This window comes from Fulmarus glacialis, unplaced genomic scaffold, assembly GCF_000690835.1.
Source record: "Fulmarus glacialis isolate BGI_N327 unplaced genomic scaffold, ASM69083v1 scaffold10657, whole genome shotgun sequence".
Classification (NCBI taxonomy): Eukaryota; Metazoa; Chordata; class Aves; order Procellariiformes; family Procellariidae; genus Fulmarus; species Fulmarus glacialis.
Window position 1 is genome coordinate 23,125 of NW_009222640.1, and position 25,169 is coordinate 48,293.

The following is a 25,169-nucleotide window of genomic DNA, read 5'->3' on the forward strand; positions in this document are numbered from 1 at the left end:
GTGCAAGCAACCTGTTTCAAATGGTCCCTGGACCATACCTGAGAATTGTCTGGGAGAGGCTTACATCAAAACTGCCGAAGTCTCCGCCACCAATTTAGCAATGTAAATCTTTGCAGCATAATGCCATATCCTCGTTTGCTTACTGTTGTGAACGTAGCCTTTGAGCGTGCACTACAACCCGGCTAAGGATAAATGTGGACTGACCATATTCAGTCCCTTGAGTTTGCTGCTTTGCTTCACACAAAGTTAAAAGAATCTCAGAGCTTTGTATTTTTATCACCATGAGTAATATCAGCTGATTATGCCCATAGTATCTTCACCACCCGGCCTTTTTCCAGAGCAGTCTCTTATGACATGCTATTAGCTGGCTGGGGTCACTTCCTCTGATCCATTTCTTTTGGGAGGTAAGGCTGGGAAGGAGGAAGCTACTGGAGCCTGCTCATATGGGTTTGCTGCCTTTTTTTTTTTAAGTGCTGCCCACTTCCACTTTAGGCAAGCTTTCCTGGTTGATGCAGCAGTTGTGACATATAACCAGCAGTGCAGGGTCCTACTCAGAAAGGAGTAACACCAGACCTCTGTTCCTCTGGAGGGCTGGATGTTTGGGCATGGCTGGCGCAGCTCTGCAGCTCCGTACAATAGCTTGTAATGCCAAAAGGTGCAGACTGAGGCACCCGGGCAGAAAACTGGTGAGAGATATGGGAGGAGATGTTCTGCTTCATCCTTTGTACTTCAGAGATTTTCTTCTGGGAAAACGAATCTGGCACTAAGCAGGATTAACACATATCAAGATATTTAGGGGTTTTCCAGTCATGTAGAAGAGGCATTGTGGCCCACCTGAGAAGATCTTCTATTGGGGCATCAGGAAAATGGGCTGTAGCCTCGGTGGTTCTTCTGAGACAGCAGCTTATGTTGAGCTATCGGGTTTCCATTTCCTCTTCTAACATTTTCAAATGCTTTTTGGGGACGGCAATGACGCCTGTGTGTGCTGTCAAGAGCCGGAAAGGCTGATGGTTTGCAATAAGCACTGAAGCCTTGGCAGATGGATACTCTTGCAAGGAAGTTTATGTGTGCCTTCTGTGTTGTGTCCAGGACATGTGCACGGCTGAAGTAACTGCATCTCTGCTCCAAGTGGAAGAAACCTTCTCAGCATGCCTGGCACGGATAGATGCCCTCATCCTCAAGCCTCTGCTCCAGGCAGGTAGGTCAGAGCAGACTACTATTTTGTCGCTAGTTCTAGCCTTGAGTCACTGGCACACCTATGAAGGGAATTATAATTGAAACTCCATGGCTGAGGACTTTGCTGGGGGCTGGTTTGCTGGAGTAAGTGGTATATAGAGTTGTTTCATTTAAGATAGTGAGCTCTTAAAGATGCCTATGGCTTTTCATTCAAGCCTTGGACTGTGGTTCCTGTTGTTTTTAGAGGTTAATCCAGATTCTAACCAGTACACCTGCTCTGAGGCTTGTTTCCAGCATGGTGCGTGGAAATCCAAAATGCATCTCACGTATACACGACCCCTAAACTGTGCCCATTCTACCTCCCTGCTCTCTGTCCATGGTCATGCCCATCTTTGAAGGTAAAACTTGTGGGTGCAGGTTCTGAGCTGGCAGTATATCAGAGCAGCTCCACTGAAATAACAAATCCATATAAATATTCACAAGCCCGTCTGGCCAAAAGTGGTGCGACTGGATTAGATCCGTAGGTGGTTCCCTCTCATGTCACCACCTTTTTGGTCTAGCCTCCAAGGAGATCGGGAACAGCCCTTTGAGCCAGGGGCAGAAAATTTTCCTCTGGTGCTCGCGTCTGAGCTGGGGCTGAGCCTCGCAGGCTGCCCTGGCCACATGTCCCACAAGAATGGGAAGGACAAAGCCTTAGCATGGAAAGCCCATGCAGTTATTCATAGGGACCTAATTAATCACCATCTCCTTCCTCCCTGCCATTGTTTTCCTATAAGAATATATGTGCTTTACACTGAAATTTGGGCTGAGTATTAAATACAGGCAATGTTTTCCACAAGATTTCTTGGCATCAAGGCTTTCTGATAGCCTTTTTTCCCCCATCTTTTCCTCAAAGAGCCTAGTGACCAGAAGGGAAAGGAGAACTTTAAGCTCTTCCTACTCCTGAATGATCGATTTCAAGCTCTCTGGAACCTCACAGAAGAAAATTACCGGATACTGAAACAAAAATGCAGCACCTCTGAGTCGTTCTGCATCCAGGACATTTATACTGTCTGGAAAGGAGACCTATTTCTAAGCCTCTACATCCAGTAAGTACAGAAGCATTTTGGAGCAGTGTAAGGGACCAAATTTATCAACTAACTGGTAGGTTGGTGTGATTAATTTATGCATTTAATTTGTTCAGTCCTGTCCACTAGTCTTCAGTCATTACGTCAGGGAAGTGATTGCATTCAGTGCTCACAAGTGCTACAGAATACAGTGCCTGTGGAGACAGAATAATAAGTAGCCTTTTTTGTAGCTGTGAGTATGCTTGTAAGAGGCAGAATTTTCTTCTTGCAAGTAAAGTTTTTTTAATGCATCTTAAAAATGGGAAGGGGGGGTTAGAATTTGTGCCTGGGTAATTTATGAGAGCGAAGCTTGAGCTGTCATCAGGAACAGAAATGTACGCACAAGCAGGTTTAAAGGACTCATAGGGATGAGGAGAGGAAAATGTCACCAGACACAGTTCATATTACATGTTTCTGCCATGTTTTTATGCTTTTAGCAAGGGATATGATAGCAAGTGATGGATGTAGCGTGCTGTGAAAAACATACTGCCCCATTGCTGTTTCTATAATTAATTACATCTGCTCCCCATCTGTCTGCAACGCAAAATAAAATGTTTACCAAAAGCACTGTAGCATGTGTTGATGTCCTAGCATGAAAAATGGTTTATAGACATTTAAGATGACATAAAGATCAGATGGTGTTCAATCCTTCATTCATCACATTGGCCATAAATGTGGCCAAGCCTTTGCCAGATGGGCTTGTACCGTCTGTGCAGTTTGGCACCCGCACAGGAATGGGAGATGGGCACACTGGCTCCTGGATGTTGCTGTTCATCTAGTCTTGGTCTTGGTGGTTGTTATGACTGTGGAGGAAGGAGGAAGGAAGGACTGCTTTTTGTTTTGTTTTTACTTGGACGGCATCATTTTAAAAAGTGATGCACAACAAATTTTGCCTTTATGTGAATGGAGTTTGGAGCAGTGTGTGTTGTTCTTTTGGGAACTGATTCAGCGAATTAAAATCGGTTTGCTTTAAAAAAGCGTATAAAAGATGAAAACTTGTGCTGAGGTTTCAGATGACACAAAAGAGAAGTTTATCTTAAGATCTGATTTCCTCTCATTTTGAAATTAAAACCTGTTTTTGTTGGGCGTCATGCAAAAAAAAGAGCTGGTTCCTACCAACCTCTGCTGACTCAGCCTGTGCAGTCCTGATCCTACGTCGTCTCAGGCTTATTGGAGTGATATAGGAGGAAGCAAAGTCCCTGTTCAGGGGCCTGCAAATCAGCAGTAAACACATGTCCCAGAAAGATGTAATAAATGATAATTAGTCTGGGCATTACACATGACTTATCTGAAAACACTACTGGAAGAAAGCGTGGTATTTGCTGACAAAATATGGCTCGATCTCCCTCTAGTGTGAGATGAGATACATTGGCGTGGGACACCTTGACTTGAATTTACCACCAGTAATACAGACCTGATACTTTTACTTCAACCAGCAGAATTTCGTACATCCGAAGCTGGTATTTTAAGCTCAGCCTTTGTAGATTTGCTTTCCAGGACAGTTGCACAAGTTTAGTTCAGCTTATGCTAAATGCCAGGACGACTTAAACTTCCTGTAACGATGCTAGTGCAAAAGTCAACGAGGCAGTTAAACCAAGGAGCTAGCGAAGGGGACAAAAGGGGAGTGAGCCAAGGTGAGAGGTAGCTACGTCTCTCTCTGCCTCCCTTGGAAAGGTGGACCTGACCTGACATTTTCAAATGAGCTTCTTCCCTCTATCGCTTAAACCTCGTAGCTAACGTGCATCTCTAACTCAGCTCGTGCTTGTGTGTGTTTGGTTTTTTTTCTTGCCAACAGGTATTTCGTCACTTTTGCGAACTACATTGTAGTCCACGGCTTCGAACATGCCGCGAAGAGCAAAAGGTTAGTGGGCTGAAAAATGCTTACTGAAGGGGCTGATAGGAACACAGTGACATTGTGTGGGTTAAGACACTAAACCGGAGTGACCAGCACCTCGCAGCGATCTCCTTTTCATGGCCCACCTCCCTCTCCTCTGAACCGGCCATACTGGCTGCTCCTGCCATCTTCTGAGACCACAGCAGCAGCTGTTGAAAGGTTTTCTCTACAGAGGAAAGCCATGCACAACTCCTTTTGTAGGAGAGGAAGCCTGTAAATTTGGAATTTGGGGGTTCAGGTGAGGGGTGGGACCTGAGAAAGGACGATGTGGGAATCTGGCAGGAAATTTCCACTGCTCGTCCCAGATGTTGTCAGAGTCTCATGGAAATACCAGATGCAAACATGAGCGCTAGACATGAGCAGATTCATAGCCACTTTATCTGAGTCACCCTCTTGGTGTGCAAACCATCACGACAGTCATACTATATTCTGGATATCTGTGGGTGTGGTTCCTATTTGCAAAGACCGCTGAGCCAGAGGCGGGATGGATGCAGCTCTTGTTTGCCTCACTGCCTTATTTCTGTGTGTTCAGTGTGCAAATATATTTGCACTATGTTATCTCCTGCTTTTTCACATCTTTCTATACCCTCTCTGGGAGTGAGGTAGCATATGAAGTTTGGACGGCAGAAGAGTGGCAATTTGCAGAAAAACTAATTAATGAACCTTTGTCTTAATTCACCATCTTGCAGTGAAGCCTGGAAGCACCATAAGACAGTGCTGAAACAGTTTCTCACAGACTTCACCTCTGAGACCTCCATGTCACTGGCCTTATACACTGTTCTTCACAAACCTATCCGGGATCACATCGAGCAATATATACTGCTCCTTACCAAGCTGAATGAGGTTCTCAAAGAGGTAGGAAGCTTTATGTGATGTTACTTGACTGCCTTATGCTAAAATCTTACGCAGGGCTTGTGGGGCTTTGTGGTGGTGTCATTGAATCCAAAGTTGGCTGGAAGTAAATGATTTCTAGTGGACAGCTGGGGTGGTAGAAAGGAGCACTGGTGGAGTGCAGCCCACCTGAAGGTCTCGAAGCAATGAACAGTGGCCACTCCAGCATAGTGCAAGCTATTCGTCATATAGAGGAGCTGCAAAGGGTCAAGTAACTCTTGCCTAAGGTTGCACACTTCTGCTGGTGGCAGAGCTAATGCTAGATTTGGGGGGCTTTCCTTGGAAATGGGGTTGGAGGGTTAACTTTCATTAGAGCTTTGGATTCAGAACTGCTGAGGCTTTTCTGCAGGTGTGGCCTAGAGAGTGGATGTCCTGCACAGCCGTGCCTAAAGGTTGCTCAAGCCCTGCCTTCTTTTATCAGGGCTCTGAAAAGGATGTGGTTACCAGCGCCATCAAGGAATATGTGAAGCTGGAGTCTTTCATCAGCCAAGTCCTGGATGAAGCTTGTTTTACCAAGTCTTTATGGAAATCCTTGGGCTACAAATTCACAGTGAGTCATGGATGTAGAAAGTGGCTTGATGGGGAGCTTTTTTGAAGGTCTTGCACTTCTGCTTACACATGGAGGAAATTTAATACAGATCAAGCATTTGAGGCTTGGTTTGGAAGCCAACAGAGCAGGGCAGCGTGGAAGCCTTGGAGAAACGTATGGACGCTGGGTGCTTTAGAAGTTGAGCCCTGTGTCCAGTTCTGCTGTCGCTGTCAGCTTGTGCCACGAGTCAGATAGTCTCTGGAGGAACTGTTGGCTTGAGTTGTATGTCCTCTCCCAAATCCTGATGTTTCCTGATGCTTTTGATCCACCATCTTGTCCCTCTGCAGGACATGCTCTGTGTACCTGAAAGGAGGCTGCTGGAAGATAGCAAAAATCTTCCCATTTCTGCCAGCACAAATCGATCAGACCGGATCTTGCTCTTCGATGATGTCCTTGTGCTAATTCAGGTGAGTCTTCAGTCTTTCAGAGGGATTGGAAGGGCAGCACAGATAAATGACAGTAAAATTCAGATTCCTTTGATGTTGAAAATGCAGCAGAGCTTGGCTGTTGGCAAAACCTTGTCTCAGATCCCTGCACCTGTGGTTTGCACTGGAGAATAAAAGAAAGCCTAGTGAAGAAGGAACAGAGGAGCATCCACATAACTTTTTCCCCAGTAAATATGTACTATCCAATCACCACAGGCACCTTTTTAGTAACCCAAGCCCATGCCTGCATATCAATCTGTTGATTTCTGTCCTTGCTTACTCAAGGGGGGCCTGATGGGTCAAAGGTATTACACTGTAAACACTCACGCATAGCACTAAATAAGATCTTTCATGGTTGACTCTGCTAGGGGTATGGGAGAAGAAGAAGGTGTTCTTGGGGCTATTTCATGTATTTAGGGCCTGGGTGTGGGGCAGACAGGGAGTGTCTGCAGCCGTGGATAGCTAGATGAATAATATGTGTTCAAAGCTGTTCTGCAGCATGTTAACGAAGTCCAGCTTGGCTTGCTCTGACTGACAGCTCCTACAATCTAGCACAGCTCTCTTCATGTGCACCTCTCTCTGCTTGCTCTTTAGTCATGTGCCAGCCCCTCAGGTGTCCAAACACGACTGCCTCGTCAGCTGATAGATCTTACGGCTCTTCCAAACATGAGCCTTTATGGTAACGCTGGGCAGTCCTACGCAGCTTGCAGGGTCTAGGCCTGAGGAAATAGGGTGGTGATTATCTCATCCAACTTTACATTGTAGATTTCTCAGCACCGTAGTGATCCTGCTGTGAGCAAGTGCCCCCAGGCTCCCTTTATAGTCAGGGGAGAGAAACATGCACTGTCTGGGTGTGGTTCATCTGACCTATTTTAGATGCCAAAATTAGGATTAGTTGAATCACGTCCTCCACTCCATTGACTAGGACGAGAGCACAGGGTAGCCAGCTCACACGGCGATATCTACATTGTAGACATCTCTGTTCAGCCAACGGTTCCCACCCACTATGTCTCATCTGCTGCTATGACTGTTATTGAGGCTTGTGGAGATATAACTGGACTGGGATTGAACTGGTTAGCTTGGGCTGCTAGCAGGGGACTGCCGATGAGGGCTCTGGTGCTGGGAATCTGAATCTCCCTCCCTTCCCTATTCCCCTCAAATCTGGTAGATACATGGGTGATTAACTCGTGGTGGACTCCATAGTGCTAGTACTTAACCTTGGTCAGCTACACCCTTACAGACAGCAGCTCTGTAGTGTGGGCACCTGGACTTTAGACAGGGAAAGGAGATGTGATATTAAATGCAGTCTTTACTTAATATTTCAACCATTTTAGCTTCTTCTGTTTGATGTGCTATTGATCACAATAGTGACTCCTTAAACGTTGTACTTGTGGGCCACTATTGGCTGTGCCATCTGGAGTCCAAATCTTAGATAGATCATAAGCAAAACTAGGGCATACTGGGTGCCAGGGATGATTTGGGAGTGTTGTCATGTGATAGGGAAGAAACTCTTGTGGAGGTAAGTGTCGTCTAAGAAGGTCTGTCACCGTTAGTTGTAGCCATGGCATTACGGAACATCACTTATAAGTGGTAAACTAAGAACTTTTTTCCTTCTCCTACATTTCTTCAGTCCCCGAGGTCTGTCATCATCATGTGGGATAAGTGTGTGGACCACAAAAGAGGGAATTTAGAGTGCTGCCAGTCTTGCTCTGCTGTTCAATGGAGTGACAGAGCGGGGGCAAAGTGTGATGTTTACATCAATAACAGGAACATCTCGTCCCTTTTGTTCCAGGGGAACAGCTTTCAGAGTTTTGATCTGAAGCTTGTCTGGGTAGATGAAAACTGCAGGGAGAAATCAGCTCCAGGACTGTAAGTGAAAAATTTCCACTTGGAGGGGAAAATAAAAGTGTTCAACTTGATTGTGAAACTGAGACAACAATTTAGATCTTTGTCTCATCTCCTTTCCACCCGGTGGCATGGGTTCTGGGCTACGGGTAATTGCAACACCTCTTCGATGGGATCACAGCAGCTTGGACTTACGTTGCTTGCATTTGCTGACATCTTGAAATCAATCAGTAATAGAATGGTTTTGTCTGCAGTCTTAGAGAACAAAGATGAGTTGACTAGTTGAGTACTTCTTCAGAAGGAAAAACTGACTGCAAAAGCACCGTTATCTTCTGAAGAGGAATGGGAAGAGCAGGAACTGCTATTTCACTGAGAAATGTGTTTTTCGTAGTCTCTCTAATGTCTTCTGCTTCACAGGTATGGACTCCGCATTATAACCCCAGAAGAAACGTTCTTTCTCTCTGCCAAAGACCCGCAGATGAAGGTTAGCAGTGGGCAGGGTGTTTCTGTTCCACTGAAATACCATGTACTGAGCCTTGAAATAGAGGAATGGCATAGAGGGGATGGCAGCTCTGTGTAATGGGGGCGAAACATTGACTACAGAGTAGAAGTTGAAATCTCATTAAGCATCAGGATTTTACCTTTCTAATCAGAATACAGATGCATGGGATCTGCACCTGCTTAAATAATGCAGCCGAGGCATTTCCTCTGTGATTTTTGCCATTTTTTTATTAATTAAAGCAGAATAACAAGCAGTGTGGCCTTTTTTTTTTTTTAACTCTGTGGAGCCAATACTTGATGAGATGGCCAGAGGTGGCTTAGACACTTGATGGTAGATGAAAAATACCTAGGTGCTGGAAGTGGTCTGCCCTGGGCAGTAACGTATGCTGCAGAGCTTGGGACAGTACTGCCCCATTAGCATCATCCTGTGCCAAGACCAATTAGTGGTGGTGAGAGTCAGACTTAAATGACATGGAAGTGTTGTGCATTGGTGCAGTATCCAACTTGCAGGACCCAAGATAACACCTCCTGTTGATGCTCTAGATGGGCCATAACTCACCAGCCCAGCCAGCTGAATGGCACAGAAGTGATGGGAACCCAACAGCTTCTTGCTGCTTCTCCTGAAGTATCTCTTGTTGGGAGCTGTTTTGCTTTCTTCACTTGTTAGTCCAGCACTCCTCTTCCTCTGCCCCCAGGCTGTTTGGCAGTGGAAGCTGAACCAGGCTGTCCGCCAGGCACTGAACGGGAAGCGAGATTTCCCATTGTGGGGCAAGACTGGTGAAGGCACCGAGCCCCCGTCCTGCCGCTTCTTCACCTACGTCTTCAGGCTGGAGGGCAAGTTCAAGAGCGCATCCTACGAGGGCGAGTGGCACTGGGGAAAGCCGCATGGCAAGTAAGGAGCCTTTTTTGCCCCTTTCCTAAGCAAGAAGATGCAAGGATAGCCCTGCTGTCTTTATATAGCACTGCCTGGATCCAGTGGATGCACAGGTGGAGGTATAGATGCCACAGGGTGGCTGTGGACATGGGATGATTCATCCCATGCTGAGGGCCAGGACCACAGACTCTGGGCTGGTGATCTCCCAGGGTGTGCCAGCCTCTCTGGTTCCTGCCTCACTTGTCTCCAGAGGGAAATCCGGTACTGAGGACAGGTTCAGGGGGCAGTTGGGACACATTTGCTTGCTTTCAGGGCTTGGTCAAAGCATGAGTTGTGCCACTCTTGTATTGTAGATGTCTCGCTAGTGATACTGGTTTGTGCAGTAAATTGTAGAGGTTGCCCCTAATAATGTGGTAATGATCATATTGAAGATGCTGCATTGGCTTATACCTGTAATTAGGACTTAGACTTGAGCTAATGTTTATTTTCAAGATCTCAGCCTAAGGCATATAATCTTACCGTCATGATGACAAAAAAAACCCAACAAAAAGCCTTTGCTTGCAAGTGAAGGAAAAGTTTTATCCTATGCTATCAAAGTATATTTTAATATCCAAACTATTATCAAAGGAATTAAAAAAAAAAAAAAAAAAGAGAAGTCAATAAATACAAAAGGTGCTCAAATGCGTTTCTTGGGAACACGAGACCTGTTCACTAAATCCAACTGAAGTTTGAGTGAGCTCTGCCAAAAGGGAATGGTCTGTAAATCAAGGTTAAATGGTTCCAACCGAAATCTCTTTGACATAGGATGGGGCACAGTCTCTGTTTTTGTGAAGAAACATGAAATATGACCAACGTCCTCAGACACCAAAACAGGCTGATTTGGAAGTTTTATACAGTTTGTTTACAGTTGCTATTGAAGCAAAAAGGATGTAGAGACTTGGTTTGAAAGAACCTTAAAATAATCTCAATTTCCAAAATCAAAAGCTTAATCCTGAATCTTCTGTGGAAGAGATTGTGCCTTGCCTCATAATAGCATTAAATAAGTGTTTGGAGTAGAGCTATGCCTGAGGCAGTCCTTTACATCATCCCCACCTTCCCCAGCACCTGCACTCCTAACAGAAATCTGAAAATTACTGTGTGCAGACACAGAGGGACAAGCACCTCTCCTCGCTCTTTGTCTCCTCCTGTCTTAGGGATGGAGAAATGAGATGAATAAATACCTCTGCTGCTCCAGATTAAGTGACTTGACTGAGACATCCCAGGAAATTCGTGGCAGAAACAAGTGACTGCAGGTGCTTTTAATTCCTGGGCTTTTAATTGCTTAATTACTAAGCTATCCTTCCCAACCCTGAAATTGCTCTTCTATGGGAATTGCTAACACAAGGTTACAGAGCAGCAAAGCTGGCCTTGATGGCTTGTCCACCTCTGAGTGAGATGCTGGCATGGAAAGCACGTGAGCAGAAAGCTGCAGCAATGTGAATCAGGGCTCTTCAGCAAAAAACATCTGCGTTCTTCACTGTTCTGTCCCAGTACTCCTGATAACCTGGTGTGGATGAAGGAGATACTCCCACTGAGAAGCAGCTTAAACCATTCCCATGGCTGGAGCAGGCATTCTCTGTGGTTTGCTCCCCTTTGCTAGCATTCATACTAGCAAAGCAAAAGGATATGTATTTTAAATCCACTTAAAATTAATCTGACCACTTCCCTGTGCATACCAGAAGAAGAGCCTGTCTCATGTAGGTGTTTAAAGCAACAACCTTGGTGAAAGTCAAACAAATGCGTCATGGATTTGGTTCTGCACCATCTTCTATTGTCTTTGGTTGGGGAATGTGTAGGGAGCTGGCTGTGTCTGGGATGATGCAAGAGTCAAAACAGTGAGTGGGTGTGGGTGGAGTGGGAGATGGGGAGGAAGGGAAATGCATTCACAGCTGGGCATGGCCGTGCAATACTTTGACCATCGTGTTGACCGTTCCAGTCTCGTTGTTGCATTGTTAACTCGTGTAATCATCTCTACAACCCCCACACAAAACAGAGGGAAAGATATGATCCCTCTAGGCCAGTGCTTGTCTCTTGTTTTCATAGTGCTTGGCACAACAAAGTTCTGGACCGTGGTGTCATTATGTTGTCTACAGGGATGTGCCATGCTGGAGCTTCAGCTGGTTTAATCACATGCTGCACTGCAATTACAAAAGGATCATGTGCAAGGTCCTAAATGGATGACCCAGCAACTCTACAAAATGCTTTTGAGATTACGGAACTTGGAAGAGGTTTCTTCCCACTCATTCCAGGACATGAAAATATTATGGTATTAAATCCTTACAGTGCAAGCCAAGATCCCAGAGGTGCCTGGAGAACTTCTGTATCTCTGTTCCCTGAGGAAATGTTTTGGTGTTAGCCATTTCTAGTTGTGCCTTGATACCAGCTGCAGCTGTGAATGTTGCTGGTGATCTCCCTTGTGTAATGCTTGCTTCGAATTGCAGGGGGACACTGAAGTGGCGTGATGGACGCAACCATGTTGGAGATTTCAAAGAGGGCTTGGAGCATGGGTAAGCTTTAAGAAACAGGGCATTTTCTTGCTTTCAAAACAAGCTAAGAAATGGTACCTCCCAGAAGTACAGGGACACTGGTGTCTTGTTAGGGGGCCTCTATTCACAGTTACAGCCCAATTCATCTAACCTTTTTTAGACACCTGGCTCAAGCTTGAGTAGGGTGTAACCTGGAGTGTGTGCAGATGACCTGTTCAGATGCCATCATCTCCATTCAGCTGGATGAATCTGACTCCTGATCTCTAAATCTAGGTGAATTTATTCACATGAAATACCTTGGAAAAGTTATTTTTAGATATCTTTAAAAACCTCTCTTAAATGAGGAGTTTTCAGGGGAAAGAAGCCATACTATGAAATTCAAACATTATTGTTCTAAAACTTTTTGAAAGTAAGACTTCTAGATTTCTCATTTCTACATGAGTTCCAGAATAGGTTAGATTTTTAAATGGAAAAAATGTCTCAAATACTTTGCGTTGGGATTAAGAAAACTTTTTGTTTGGACCAAAGTGATTGCTTTGGTAGTCTAACTCAGCCCCTAAACTGGGGAAGGGATAGAGAGGGGAAAAAACCAACAACATTGGAAGTAGCTCTGTAGAAGAAGCAATAAGAAACTGTGACTGCAGCTCACAAGGAAATGGGGTCTTCCTTGGATCAAGTCCGTCGACACCTAGAAGTAGTGTCAGAGGTAGAGGTGATCCCAACCATGTAAATCAGTATAGGAATCTGGAAGGTCCTTAGTTTTTAAACTTCATCCAGTACAATGAAGTCGCATTTTCCTATGCTGACCTCTGCCATATGCACCCTGTAGGTTTGGAATATGTCTTGTCCCACGCCGATCTGAAGACCGGTATGACTGCTATAAGTGCCACTGGTATGCAGGCAAGATGAGAGGCTATGGAATCTGTGAGTAAGTAAAACCCAAAGACGGACTCTGGGGGGAAAAAGGGGACTCCACATGTTTAAAGGGTGAAATGTTCCCACCTCACTGTGGAAGCCTCAGTCACAGTGTAAAACCCAGAGTAATTCAGGTGCCAGAAGCTTTTGCTTTGGAGATGGGCAGTATGGCTTCTTCACAAGCCCTGAGTCTCCTGAGCATTAGAATAGTAAAAGCTTCTCTGCAAGCTATGGCCGTTGTAACTGCCTGACGTAGCATTCTCCGTGCCCTATAGGTGAGGATATAATTTTGCATTCTTGCTTGTGGTTGCAGAGCAGAGAGGTCATGGTGTGCCATCAGCCCTGGACAGACTTGATGGAGCACACAGCCCTCTGTCTCCCCTGGCCATGGTATCTGGACTAAATCTTGTAGAGAGTAGTTCCTTAATGATGGAAGGGATTGTTGGTCGGGGAGCCATAACTGTTATCCTGAACTGCTGAAGGGGGCTGGTTCCCCTAGTTGGCTTTTTTTGCTCACTCGAATTCTGAGCTTAAGCCTAGAGCTTAACTTGGAGCTTAATGGAGCCCGAGGCTTTCTTTTTTACTCATCAAAATGCTTCTGGAAACAGTCATTTGCACACCTGCGTCTCAAAGCGCTGCTGGGAATTTGGATGGAGCCCAGTCTGTAAGCACTGTATTGTGGGCACATAGTGGTGTCCCTGCCTTACCCACCGTCTACCTTCCATGAAGGCCAGAAATGGCAGCAGAGGCCTGCTCGGCAGGTTGTAGGTATAAACCGGTTTCATTTGCAGCCTACGGGGTTAAGTGGACAGGGCCAGCTTGCTTCGTTTATGTGGCAGTGAGCGCAACAGCATCCTCGTCTTTGCTTAGGTCACCCGTGGCTTGTAGCCAAATGGGTTGGCCGATGTGAAGACTGGACTGCCCGTTGTTACTGCACATACTTACCCCTGCTTTCACTGAGCCAACGGTGGCAGAGGAAAGCACACAGCCCAGCTTTCCAGCTCTTTACTATGGGATAGGCCATCTTCCTTCTTACAGCCTGCTTGTTGTGCTCCTTATTTATGAATCAAACTCAGAGTACAGGACATGCAGAAATCTCCAGGGAACTTGGAGCCAACTGAGCAGTGCTGTGCTAGTGTCTCCGGTGTCCAATGTGAGAGCATGTTGATAATTATAGATGATAGCTCTGCTTGGCGTAAGTGCCTTCTCTGTTGTAGCAGTGAAGATGACATGGACAGAGCTAAGGGTATCTCTTCTCAGGGGGATGAGCCCAGGAGAAGGGGTGGTTGGCAAGCATAGAAGGGTGAAGGCAGATCTGGCTTCCTGCTTGATCTGATCTACTCCCACTCTGGATTAACCAGTGGTCACTGTGACGTGGCTGGTGAGAAGTCAAGGACTGAGTGGCCTCTCCCAGGACAACCACAAGCCTAAGTGTCGTGTCCTTAGATAATAGTGAAAGCTAACTGTGGAGTGACTAGCTTGGGTGAAGCGTGGCCAGCAGGTCGAGGGAGGGGATTCTGCCCCTCTGCTCTGCTCTGGTGAGACCCCCCCTGCAGTGCTGCGTCCAGCTCTGGGGTCCTCAGCACAGGACAGACATGGACCTGTTGGAGCGGGTCCAGAGGAGGCCACCAAAATGATCAGGGAGATGGAACACCTCTGCTATGAGGAAAGGCTGAGGGAGTTGGGGTTGTTCAGCCTGGAGAAGAGAAGGCTCCGGGGAGACCTTGTTGCGGCCTTTCAGTACTTAAAGGGGCTTATAAGAAAGATGGGGACAGACTTTTCAGCAGGGCCTGTTGCGACAGCACAAGAGGGAATGATTTTAAACTAAAAGAGGGTAGATTTAGACTAGATATAAGGAAGAAATTGTTTACGATGAGGGTGGTGAAACACTGGCACAGGTTGCCCAGAGAGGTGGTAGATGCCCCATCCCTGGGGTCAGGTTGGACGGGGCTCTGAGCAACCTGATCTAGTGGAAGATGTCCCTGCCCACGGCAGGGGAGTTGGACTAGATGACCTTGAAAGGTCCCTTCGAGCCCAAACTACTCTATGATTCTATGATGCATATTCTTAATAGTGAACAACTACAGGCTCTAGATCTATCAGTCAAACATTTGGAATATTTAGCAGGCGGATGAGCTTAATCTACTCACTTTCCTGGCTTCCTCCTCCAAGAGTAGCTATCAAATAGTCACAGTCTTAAATTCTGTCTGTCTCCCCCCCTGCAGGTATGGGAATGATATGGTCTACAAAGGTTACTTTAAAGACAACGTGCGCCAAGGGTTTGGGATACTGGAGAACCTCTCAGCTGAGCATCCATTTAAATACACAGGACAGTGGGAAAATGACAAGAAGAATGGATACGGAGTCTGGGAAGACAAAGATAGGTAAAGGTGGTATAGATCAGAGCTAGCTTTAGGTGCCTGACAGTTTTGTCCCTCTATTGGCAGGGGTAAAGCTTCATGTTTTGATGGGGGGACTTGGGGATGAAGGGGGATGTGCTCAACCTCTGCTATAAGGCTTGAACTCCTGGAGAAGCATTTTATGAATTGAGTTTGTGCAGTACATCTGGCACTTGTGCTGCATAGAGCATTATATCAAATAAAATCACTAGCCTCAGTAAATGATACATCAAATTGACTAAGATCTAATAAAACAGGGAAAAAAACATTATTTGTTTTCTGTTGCATTCCAGAGGGGAGAGATACATAGGGACATGGCTCGATGATCACAAACATGGACAAGGCATTGTAGTAACCCAGTCGGGTGTCTGCTATCAAAGAACGTTTCATGCTGATAAAATGGTGGTGAGTACCCATTTTCAGTGGACTCTCTAGATCAGTGGGACATGGAATTCCCCATCAAGAGCAAGATTAAGATTTCACCTTATAATTAATCTTCAAGGGAAAATAGAAAGCAAGAAAGCTTAAGCATTGATATTTTACCACAATAATGTTTTTGAAGAACAAGGCCTAGATGAAGTCTTGTTTCTTATCACCTTCTTGAGGTGCAGGTAGGAACTAGATGTGAGACTGTCACTTCTCCTTGCTCATGCTAAGACACATTATAGGTTTGGTCTATCAGGTCACAATTATAGACCAGAACTTACATGTGAAGTGCTGTGCAGTTATATATGATATTACATCTATCTTGGAGATCATTAAGTCTTTACCTTTCCAATGTGAGCTTACCCATGACAAGTTGACTGTCCAGTTCATTGAAAGTTTAGATGTTGGTGCGGAAAGCAAAAGGGATTGGCATTGCTAGAACTGGCTTGGAAATAAAAGCATTTCTTCTCATGAAAAATATGCACTTAAAAAAACAAACAACCCCTTCCCCACTCACCAAATTAGGACAAAATGTTTAGCATGGAAACTCTGTCGGAAGGGCTTTCCATAAAAGCTCCATCTGCGGGGAATCAAAATAAAGCTGTCTTTTGGTCTGCCAGCTGCCAAAGGCTCCTTTAACTTCACAAGGCTTCCGGGTTGGGAGCAGTCACTTCAGTTTTCCTAGCGGAAAATTGGTATGGCCAAGAAGCTTCCTTTGGAAACCTTTTATTTTTGCCAGAAAGGGCGCTTTCCATCAAGAAAACCATTCCAGCGGAAAATGTGTTGCAGCTCTAAAAGTGACCACATTTTCTGGCTGGTGTGGGTACATATAAACTTTCAGGCCTAAACCGTGGGCTAAGCCCCAACAAGAAGAATCTTCCCCCATTGGTATAAATTATCCTGTGTCTGTTCTGCATCTTGGTGCTCCTCCTTAAAGGTCTTTTCCAACCTAAGTGATTCTGTGATTCTATGAAATGTGTGCTACTGTAAGCAGCTGTGGGAGTTGGGAGGTAATGGAACGAGTCATTTTACGAATGCTTAGGAGCAGCTCATTAAAGCCCCGTTGACTGCATAGCAAGGGACAAAGTTAATTCTACATAGCAGCTGCCCTCCTCTTTTCTCTTAATAGTGTTGCAAAGAATGACACAATTGTCTACAGTCACTTAAAGGTCATAGAATTGGGAGCACCATGAGTTTGATCCATATGGCAATTATTGGTGACCATTCTTAGAACAGGAGCCTGCCTTTTGTTCCTTCTTCTAGGGAAATGAATATAATAGTATTGTTGTTTAAAACCTCCTGACTAGCCAGTACTTCTCCTCTGTGCAGTGATGCCTAATGGTTTATCTCTAGAGCACCTCCTTGCTTTTCTCTTGAGCATTGCAATGCTATGTTGGGCTTTCAAAAAGGTTCTCGGAATCGGCAGCCCATAAATATTCCAAGCCAGTGGCTGTTTCTAGATTAACTTGAGTAGGTAGGAAGTTAATGTCATGAATTCACTAGTTCTGCTTTCAAATGAAGGGTTCTGGGATTCTGCTCTTGGAAGATGACTCTGTCTACGAAGGGAACTTCACGGAAGATCTAACATTTGTTGGAAAGGTGAGCACATCCTTCATCTCAGCCTTTCTATACAGTTCCTTGCTTTCCAGAAGGGCTGACAGATTCATCTTCAAAGTTCATACCCTCCTGCTCTATTCCCCCAGTCCCTTAGAAAAATAACATTTTCCTGTTTTTTGTGGGTGTTTTTGTTTTTCCCCCTCTTATCAGTCTCATTCACTGAAGGAAGGCTGCAGCTGAGAGACTTCAAGTAGCTGGGGGCTTTGTGGATTGTTTTGGTTTTTACTGTTTTGTTTACAGTGAGGGTTTGGGGTTTTTTGCTGTTGGTGGGACATTTTTGGCTGTGCTTCACAGCTGCAGTTGGGATGCTTTTGTATTGTTAGAACAACTGTTTTAGCCTTTGTGGTGGTTGGGAACACAGGAAACGATGTATAAACCAAACGGGGTTGCAGTACCAGCACTACTCTAACGTAGTTGTTTTCGAGATGTTAGCATAGCTAAGGGATCTTGGAAGCTTAATTTTGCAATCTGGACACTGCGCTGACACGTTCAACATCTTGTGGTTGATCTTTAGCAGCAATATCTGGTCAAAGTGTTCATAAAGTGCCCCGTTGCAGGGAAAACTAGTCCTCCGGCTTGTTACAGAAATCTATAATGAGTCTGACAGGAAATGTGTGGTCATATCAGACTGAGTGGATGTCAAAATAGACACTTGATAATGATTGCAAATGAGCCCTGTCATTTACTGACTTGTCATGGGAGGAAGAGTTTGTCATCATCTTCTGCAGCCAGAAGACTCGGGGTGGATTTTGCGGAGTCTGATTATAGTGCTTAGATACTGCTTCCTCAAAATTAATGTTTAGTTTGAGTGATTAGTCTAGAAAAATCTGTTCTTTATCTAAGGATGGAGTGCCTCCTGCTATTAGCAATGAGGATTTCAGGCTCATATTCAAAGCCAGACTAGCTACGATATTATTTGGCTTTGGATTTGATTTAATTAAAACCTCTAAGTTTGAGTCAAGCAACTGCATGTCTTCTGTATTTGCCTCGGAGAATTTAAGGTTTTTCTTGGTAGCAGCAAACATTTTGAAAGTGTTTATGGTGAATATCATGTGATTCCTCCTACCTGTGAGGCCAAACTTGCTTGTGGTTTTAACAAGCAGAGGGAAAACAGAGGAGAAATTGAAGTTTCATGTGTTCACTCTAGGTTAGAAATAACTATTGTCAAATTTAAGCCAGAAAATTTTATAAGTCAAAGAAGATATTGGGTATTTGTGAAGCATAATGCAAATGTTTTACTCTGCGATTGTGGCGGTCTTTCCCCTCCAGAATCCTACCCGTTTCATTCAATAGCAAGGACGTGTTGTCTCCAGCGACTGCCACCTTAATGACACTATTGCTTTGGATGCTGAAAATGTGCACCTCCGTGCTGGAAGTTGTTCTTAGCCGCAGTTTCAGGAGCTGGCTCTGTTGAAAAGAGAATTTGAGATCTTGGTCCAGCTTGTTTCCTCTCTCTAATGAGATCTTGGCAGAATAACCCTTTATTTCTCCATTGCAGGGAAAGCTGTCATTTGCCAATGGCTTCATTTTGGAGGGAACCTTTACTAACAAATCGGGCCAAGGCCTTCAGACGCACGGCATCCTGAACACGTCGAACGAGCAGCCGGATGACAGGATAACCAAAGCGTGAGCAACAAGAGCTGACTTCTTGGGTCATGGCTTGTATTTTGACTCTACCTAGAGGAGGATCAATCCCTGCAGGGATCAAGGCAGTCCTTGCTGAAAGAGTTGATCTAAAAAAACTGGTTTATATGCAAGGAGAGAAGGAGGAAAGGAGAGCGCAGTTTGTTGTTTAATCTGAATGCCACACAGGAAGCAGAAAACAGATGTTCTACTCCCATCCTGCCACCGTCCACCTAGAGATACTCCCATCCTCAGACTGGAGAGAGTTTTAGAGGCTTAACGTTTCCAGTGATCCGTGCCTGTGTGTGCACGCACACACGCATTTCTGGGTATACACACAGACAGGTCTGGAGCTATAAAGGCAAAGCTGGGCTGCTAAAATGCATCACTTGCTCCTTTCCTGTCCCTCTGTGCTACTACGTGAATATTACCAGCAGATATTGTAGGAAAGCTACCAAAAATCAAGAAGTGAAGCACAGCACGTGAAGCTCTGAAGAGCTTGAATTGGGTAGTGCTCTACGAGGAAGGCTGTGGAGCCAGGATCAAAGCTTCGCAGAGCACTGATGCTGCTTTGGCAGGCAATGGTGCAAATGCAGAGCAGGAGTAACTGAGCTGAAGCTGTCAGGCCACATCCTTTGGTAGAGACTCTTATCCTCAGGGCTGAACCCTGCAAAGGGATGCTCTGGTTGCCAGGCTGGAGGGCCTGGGTTCAGCCAGTTTAACCCAAATGAGAGCGTCCCAGTGGGAAAGACAGCTGCCTGTCCCCTGCGGGGAATCCCTCCTGCAAAGCCCAGTTCAATTTTCTCTTCTTTCCTCCTCAAAACATTTCCAGTCCATCAGAGTATCTATGTTGCAGAAACAGCTCCTGTTTCCCGTGCTTTTCAGACAGAAGTAACTACTGGTGGTGGTTGCTCAACTGTCTTCTTGCTATCAGTGTTTTCTGCAGGCTTTCAGTTGAAATAAATAGTCAATATTTAGAAACATCCGTAAGTGGAGCAGAAAGCCTGTGATCAATTCACCAGCAAAGATTCAGATTATTGATGTTCCACAAACCAGGAGTTTTCCTTCACCCAAACTATCTCGTTGTCAGGACAATAGACTTGAGTTGCTTTTCACTGAATTACCAGTTAGGCACTGCCATCTTTCTCTGCTCCCATAGTTCTTGTGTTAAAATCCGATTCTGGAGAACCTTCCATATTTGAAGGTGAAGTCTGAAATAATTGAGGAGGGATGCAGAAAAGCCTAATGCCATGTTATGTTGTGCAGTCAGCTGGGCCTCGAGGAGTTCCCAGTAGAGAAGAGATGGAAGGGAATCTATGACCAGTTCCTGGAGTTCATCCATTCTGGCTGCAAAGAAGAAACGGAGGAGTCTTTCACGGGGTTCCACATACAAACGAGCAAGGAGCTGCGGAAATCTCAAGAGTACCTCTTCTGCCAAAGGTATGAGTATCGCATGCCCTCGTTGCAACAGAGGAGCCCGTTTTTGTGGAGAAGACAGTGGTTTACATTAGGGTCTGCCATGTGGTAAAGTTACGAACCCAAGTGTTATCCAGTTGTTCCTGCTTGTGAGACAGGAGGATGAATTTTAAGCCTGAATTTAACGTTGTGCTGTTGAGACTGATTCTTACAAGTGAAAACTTGGATGGGATTCATTTGATTAAATGTAAGCACCTGCACATGACCCAGTCATTGCTGGCTCCTCTTGTATTTGAGGGAGACCTAGCTGACCTCATCAGCTGATGCAGAACAAACTCATCTCCCCTTAAGAAAATATCTAAAACAGATAAGATGAGGATGTGCAGGATGCAACCCAGGCTGGTTGTAAGGGGAGCCGAAGGCGACGAATTTAGATAATCGCAGGTGTTGTAAGTCAGTGGGACAATTCCATTGAAAAGGGTAGAGAAAAATTCATTTGTTCTAATAGTCTTATTGCCCCCTTGGTATCCTCCTGCAATACCACTTGGGATTTATCCCACTGCTTCACTGTGTGGTTTTCCTTCCTCACCTCTCATTTTTCAGGGGGACTGAGGATGTATCCTGGAAGATAGAAGGTATTCTTGAAGAGCTTGTCCAGCACCAGGGGCTGGAGTCACTACAGAGTTATTTAGAGAAGGTAAAGTTTAAAACCATAATGATCCACATCTGTCCACCAGACACGGACACAGGTTGTAGCAACTTTCTGTTGCTTTTTGGTAGCGCATATAACATTGCCAGTGATTTCAAGAGTCTTCTCTAAGTTATGTTTGAATACTTATGCTTGTGAAGAAGAGGGTTATCCTTCATGCTTTTTGGACACTCGCTATACAGGCCAGGAAGTGATGATAAAGCTTCACTCTTGGTTCTCAAACCGTGTCAGGGAATAACCAGCTGCTGGAAATTATTAATAAACTTCCATGCACTCTCAGTGCTTGTTTTTCACTCAGCCAGCCTTTCCCTGAAGCACCCTTTGCTCTTTCTTGAATATCACAGCAAATCTCATCAGAACAGCAAGTTCTACTAAGCATATTTCTGCCTGATAATGGGAGGAGAATGGGCTTGTGGCAGCAAAAATAGACCAAAATTATAGTTGATTACCTCCAGGCTTGTTCTCCTTTGCTGACAAGAGACGGTTGGGTGGCCTTTCAGTGTTATCCTCTACTAATGGCAAGGGCTGACTTGTAAAATTTAATTTTCCTCTATCATGCAGGCATTGAAGTCTTCCCTGCACCCACTGGGAAAGCTGCTGAAGGCCTTGACGATAGCTTTTCAGGCAACATATTCTGGGATTGGGGCCAACAGACACTTGCTGACTATGGCACAAGAAGAAGTCAAGTACTATGCAAAGAAAATATGGGAGTTTTACCAGTAAGTCAAGCACGCCGAGTCCTTCCAATGGGTATGAGCATAGAGGGATTGTGGAGTAGACCATTGGGATAATTTTTTCAGGTGACCGGACTGCTTTATTTCGCAGCATATTTCTTGGGAGAGTTGCTTCAGAATGGTGCTAGGTAAAGAGTTATTTGCAATAACTAAAGTCACATGGACCTAGGAAACCTTTATTATATCCATTGCTCAGTACATGACCCAGGGGCTTTAATGTGACTAAATCTCACTGAGTTATGGCAGCTTAATGAGCTGTTGCCCATAATAGACTTCATTTAGACAAGCACAAATATGAGCAAGAAACCTCACTAAGTAACAAGGACAGCAAAGCATATCAGAGCATGCAACAGTGGTGTTCAATATCTATGTTTGAAAGAAAAATAGCTTAAGCTTAACATGCCTTAACTCAACAGAAATTAAGAACACGCAGTGTAAGCGCATTGTTGAGGCTCGGCTGATGTGGGTAGTGACTCTAAAATGAGGTTGTTCAGTTGTGTGGTTGTGCCCATGGGTAATTAAGGACTGGATCAAAGGCACGATTGGGGTCCTGTTGGTGTTTGAATATCTCTTAGGAGAAGATACAAGAAATGCCACAGTAGGCAGAGGTGGGGAGCTCTGCCTCTGGCTGCACTTGGGGGAGGTATTACCTTAAAAATAAGAGGTTGGATAAAAGCTCTGTTGTTATCAGTGTAGCCTCGTGTGCTTGAGGAAGGCTGCCAGCTCTATGATGAGGGGTTGTCTGTCCCGGAGCAGTCTGAGAACAGCAGCACAGCTGATGGGAACATGTCTTTGTCATGCAACTTGGTGTAGCAGAGGGATCTGAGCTCTGTTCATGAATAGTACAACAGCGCTGATGACCCAAGTGCTGGCTCATGTGAAGGTGCTTCTGAGCTCGGTGCATACCTTGGAAAGCTCGCTTCATGTCTCAAGACCTTTCGGGTGCAGTATGAGGAGGGAGACCCACCTTGTTCTTCTGCGCCCCTGGCTAAGTTTCCTAGGCTGATACTTCTACACCAAAAAAAGGCAACCTCTCCCTAATCTGCATTTTAACATTATGAAGTTTTGGCTTGGAAATATCAAGACAACCCCAAGCTACTTTTTCAGAGTAGAGTATGAACATCCTCTAATGTTCATTCATAGATTAGAGAATTGGTTGGTATGACAGGTCCTGAAACCTCGTGTCCCTTGGGTGGGAATACAAGGAGATGGTGCTCAATGCAGACCATAGTTAGAGTGACCACCCTACTCTTCAGAAGCTATGGAGATTTCTGAAACACTTACTCATTCCTGGCGGCTTCTGCTGGTGATGGAGAAAGCCCTCAAATAGTGAAACTTGAATACCAAAAAAACACTGCAAGGATTACAGAGAGCTTTACTGATGCCCCACTTGGTGCTGGGACAGCTGAGCTCCTCGCTTGCGAATAACAATGTACCTGTAAAAAAACGGAGGCGGGGGGAACTAAACCTTGGTTTTGCTCCTCTTCTAGGGGTTTGCTCCATCTGGCACTGGAACAGAAAGGCCAACTGCCTGCAAAGTGTGTAGATGGAGAGACAAGGTATGTGTCACCACTGGTTATTTAATTTTAAGCTGCTTGGACATATGGGGTGCCTTCCAAAATACATTAAGTGCTGAACTGATTGTATTTGTCCATTTGAGTCAGGTTTAGTGCCCACACTTCTCTGAATGATAAGCTTTCAGTTGTTCTGCTTGAAGCATGAGAGCAACTTCTAATCATGTTCTGTAGCAGAACAGAGTGGTGAGTTGGAGGTGTGTGGGACACAGCCTTGCAAGATTGCCCACACCAGCTGCTGTGCAGTAGCAGGGTTGTGTGCGAGACAGCAGTCCCAGCGCTACCATGTGCTTTGCGTTGGTCACAGGAACTTGTTCACTGTGGGAATGGTGGCTTCCTTACCAGCATTGCGAGGAAGGTAGGCCTGGAAATAGGGAGTACAGTGTGGGAAATGTGGCAGAAGAGACAGAAGACATGATGTTCCTAGAATAGAAGGTAGGAATAATTGTGGAAGACCTAGGTTTAGCGTTTTTGGGGGTGGGAAGAAGCATCTTTGTTCAGCTGTGGCCATTTGGACTGGATTCCTCTTTGCTGTAATCTGCAGCCATCCCCCCGAAGGAGGATGAATTAAGTCAAGAGGTTGGTGGAATGGTAAGCTTTATCTGAATTTATTTGGTCTTTGCCCCTTAAGTGCTCTACTGAAACAGCTCAGAAAGAACAGCTGGAGATAGGTCTCTGGTGCTCCAGGCTTCTCCCAGTGACTAAGGAGATCTTGTGGAGAAACTGTACCCTGTCCTGTCCTACAGCATAAGATGCACTTGCATCTTCAGCTTGTGGGCACACGCATGAGAGTGTTATATAGGTCACTAGCGTCCAACTGTGACATTGAACTCAAAGGTAGAGGACGGAGGGGAGAACAAAGAGGACACCTTGCAGTCTCAGAAGCTGCCTCTTCCATTGTGTGCTGTGTGGCTCTTGGTAATATCAAGGTTATAGGTCTCACTGTAGGACTCTGCTTCGCTTTTCTCTGCCATAGTGACCAGAAGGCATGCAGTGTGGTCCTGCCGCTGATCTTGCCCTGCTTCTATCCCGAGCTTTTCATGCTCTACATGCTCTATCATGAAAGAGAAGATGATCTCTACTGCCAAGGGATTGTGGACCTAAGTCTATTTCCTGACATTAAGCTGCTGGAGTTTCTGGATGTGCAGAAGTAAGTGACATTTTTTCATCCCGGGATGCAACTCCATGATACCAGCTGGGAAGGTGGCAGCCAGGGAAAGCTCTGATGGCACAGGAGGAAAGGACATATAACCTGTTCCTGGGTCCATCATTGGCTGCAGCACTGAAGTTTTTCCTGGGCTGCCAGAGGAAGTCCTGTCATGGAGTGCCTGCTGTCTGGAAGGACAAGGTTGACTAGTGGAAAGCTGCTATTATTTATACTAATTTTCATTTTTGTGTAGCAAAAATCTTCTTTTCTAGCTCACAAAACAAATGGTTTGCTCCGACTCAGGACCAACCAGACAGAGTTTATAAATGTGTCTTAGAAATGGCTATAGTCCATCCAATGATATTTGCCGTAACAATGTAGGCACACAGTCTCAAGACAGGGGAAAGGCTGTGGAGCCAGATGTTTCCTTCACCCATTCCTGCAGCTGGATCCATCTTTGGAAGTGATATGTGAGGACCAATGACTCAGACTCAAGAGGCATGTGAGCTTTTCTAACACAGCATCATCTGCAGCTCAAGGACTTAAGCAGGGTAGCAGGAGACCCAGAGTCTCAATTTGGCAACTTGATTCAGTCTAGACTCAGCGAGAGCAATTGAATCTGAAAGTGCCAAAACTCTCCACTGGTTATTACAGGAGCACCTGTGAGTAAAATGAACCCTACACTCAGGTCAATGAGTCTGAGCTATTAATTCTTCCTGTAGCAGTGTAACGAGAGGACCAAACTCAGCTTCATGCACCTACAAGACTTTATCTTCTCATTCA

General features: G+C 45.2%; 1 protein-coding gene across 1 annotated transcript in view; it reads left to right on the forward strand.

Moving 5' to 3' along the window:
• The first annotated feature begins 1,092 nt into the window (after nt 1–1,092).
• The window catches only part of ALS2CL (ALS2 C-terminal like), a 28,183-nt gene continuing 4,106 nt past the window's right edge, over nt 1,093–25,169 (forward strand). Inside the window, exons 1-20 of the mRNA XM_009581516.1 lie at nt 1,093–1,198; nt 2,072–2,264; nt 4,078–4,143; nt 4,866–5,031; nt 5,489–5,617; nt 5,944–6,063; nt 7,874–7,950; nt 8,344–8,410; nt 9,123–9,319; nt 11,782–11,847; nt 12,656–12,754; nt 14,967–15,125; nt 15,434–15,545; nt 17,088–17,165; nt 18,682–18,809; nt 20,073–20,246; nt 20,826–20,919; nt 21,493–21,650; nt 23,156–23,224; nt 24,216–24,389. Of these exons, the coding sequence (XP_009579811.1) occupies nt 1,093–1,198; nt 2,072–2,264; nt 4,078–4,143; nt 4,866–5,031; nt 5,489–5,617; nt 5,944–6,063; nt 7,874–7,950; nt 8,344–8,410; nt 9,123–9,319; nt 11,782–11,847; nt 12,656–12,754; nt 14,967–15,125; nt 15,434–15,545; nt 17,088–17,165; nt 18,682–18,809; nt 20,073–20,246; nt 20,826–20,919; nt 21,493–21,650; nt 23,156–23,224; nt 24,216–24,389 (2,432 nt within the window). The remainder of the gene's footprint in view (nt 1,199–2,071; nt 2,265–4,077; nt 4,144–4,865; nt 5,032–5,488; nt 5,618–5,943; nt 6,064–7,873; nt 7,951–8,343; nt 8,411–9,122; nt 9,320–11,781; nt 11,848–12,655; nt 12,755–14,966; nt 15,126–15,433; nt 15,546–17,087; nt 17,166–18,681; nt 18,810–20,072; nt 20,247–20,825; nt 20,920–21,492; nt 21,651–23,155; nt 23,225–24,215; nt 24,390–25,169) is intronic.